Source organism: Temnothorax curvispinosus, unplaced genomic scaffold (genome assembly GCF_003070985.1).
Source record: "Temnothorax curvispinosus isolate PA1 unplaced genomic scaffold, ASM307098v1 QBEX01005316.1, whole genome shotgun sequence".
Taxonomy (NCBI): Eukaryota; Metazoa; Arthropoda; class Insecta; order Hymenoptera; family Formicidae; genus Temnothorax; species Temnothorax curvispinosus.
The window spans coordinates 39,913-41,559 of NW_020215096.1; the positions used below are offsets into that span (position 1 = coordinate 39,913).

Consider the following 1,647-nt stretch of genomic DNA (forward strand, 5'->3'; position numbering starts at 1 on the left):
TAAAATCATTATATAAATTATATTTATTATATTTAATTCACACACATTTAATATTTTGTGTCTAAATTAAATAAATTAAATTTGTTGTAACATTTGTTGTGTGTGTATGCATGATTTAAACTGCGCGTTCTTTTTTCTTGGATAACAAAAAAATTCTTATTTACCTTCCTGCACGTCAAAAATATTTAATTCACACACGTTTAAAAGAAAATTTGTAACGACCTACGTAGCAGTCACACGATAAAATATTATTTAATGTGCAAATTAAATAAATTATATTTTTTACACTAATGATTGTTGTACCAATAGATACATGATATAATTCGCATGTTTTTTTTTCCTCAAAATGCAGGAAAGTGGTTATTTATAAAACCGTTCGCATTGCTATACGTCAAAAACGTCACTTTCGTCTCACGTCACGATACGACATCCTTGTAAAAGCAAGCGGAACGAATTCTCGCGCGCGCGTTGTAAACAAAGCGAAACGCACAGCGTAGCGTATACAGGACGTACCTCGAGACACTCTCGTCGCGAAACATAACCTTAAAGACGGGTAGCGCATCGACGTCGTTCGACCGAACCGATTGCGTATCTCTCCGATGCCGAATCAACGTCTCGAGCCTCTCGCAGTCCGGGGACGGGACGCGTTCGGCAGAGTCGTAAACCGGACTTTTGGAGTCGGCATAGGTGGTGGCCACCGTGTCGCAACTGCTGTCCAGCTCGATCACCTCCGGCTCCAGGTTGTCGATAATCTCGATCGACGGGTCCAAGGGAACCGTATCCATGTCCATACTCACGTCAATCACGCGGACGTCGCTGTCCATCGTAGACGCAGCGTGGATCCGAGATTTTCGCGCTCGATTTCCGTATTCCGGGACGAGATTCACGAGATGCGGACCGTCAGCGTTTAGACGCACGCAACACGCAACACGCAAGTTTCCGTATTTTCCGTCGTATACGTTGTGGAATGGAGTCGGAGTCGGACGTGTGTTGCCGGAGCACTAATTGGATTGGTGCTTAGCGGACAGTAACCAGTCCCGCGCATGCGCATTAGTGCGATATATATATATGTGTGTGTGTGTGTGTATGCAATATTACATGCATGTGATACGTAAAAGTCAGATTTTAAAGAGAAGATAATTTCGATTTAGATAAATTTTGCAGAAATAATTTGCTCAAATTATATTAGTAATTAAATTATAAATCTTGTAAAACAAAATGGCATTCTAATAAACATATTAAATAATATATCTTTTAATTCTTTAAACCCTTACAAAAAAGTATTACTAGCTGGTTAGTAATAAATACTTATTTTGTGTATTAATAATACTAAAATTAAGTATTTATTAGTACTTGAATCACTGTGATCCAAGTATTGCATAGTATTTTATTACTGGTCAGTAATTTATGAAAGTAGTATTTAATACAGGACAAGTATTGAATACTTAGTATTAAATTTCTGATGAGAAAGCATTTAATACTAGGTGAAAAATACTTGTGTAATAAATACTTGTGTTGAATTACTGATGAGTATTTCAATGTTAGTATTGAAGTACTGAACCAAGGATTCCATGTGTAATAAATCACTGGCCAGTATTTTAATATTAATACTCAAGTACTGAACTGAATATTCCATGTGAAATTAAT

The 1,647-nt window shown here is 36.9% G+C and overlaps 1 protein-coding gene across 2 annotated transcripts in view; it reads right to left on the reverse strand.

Annotated features, from left to right (window-relative positions):
* The window catches only part of LOC112454760 (zinc finger CCHC domain-containing protein 8 homolog), a 4,500-nt gene extending 3,577 nt beyond the window's left edge, over nt 1-923 (reverse strand). The window contains exon 1 of one of the 2 annotated variants that reach the window (XM_025016320.1): nt 514-923. In XM_025016320.1, coding sequence (XP_024872088.1) covers nt 514-824 — 311 coding nt within the window. In that variant the 5' untranslated portion in view covers nt 825-923. The remainder of the gene's footprint in view (nt 1-513) is intronic. The other variant, XM_025016321.1, reaches the window with a different exon arrangement.
* Between the last annotated feature and the right edge of the window lie 724 nt (nt 924-1,647).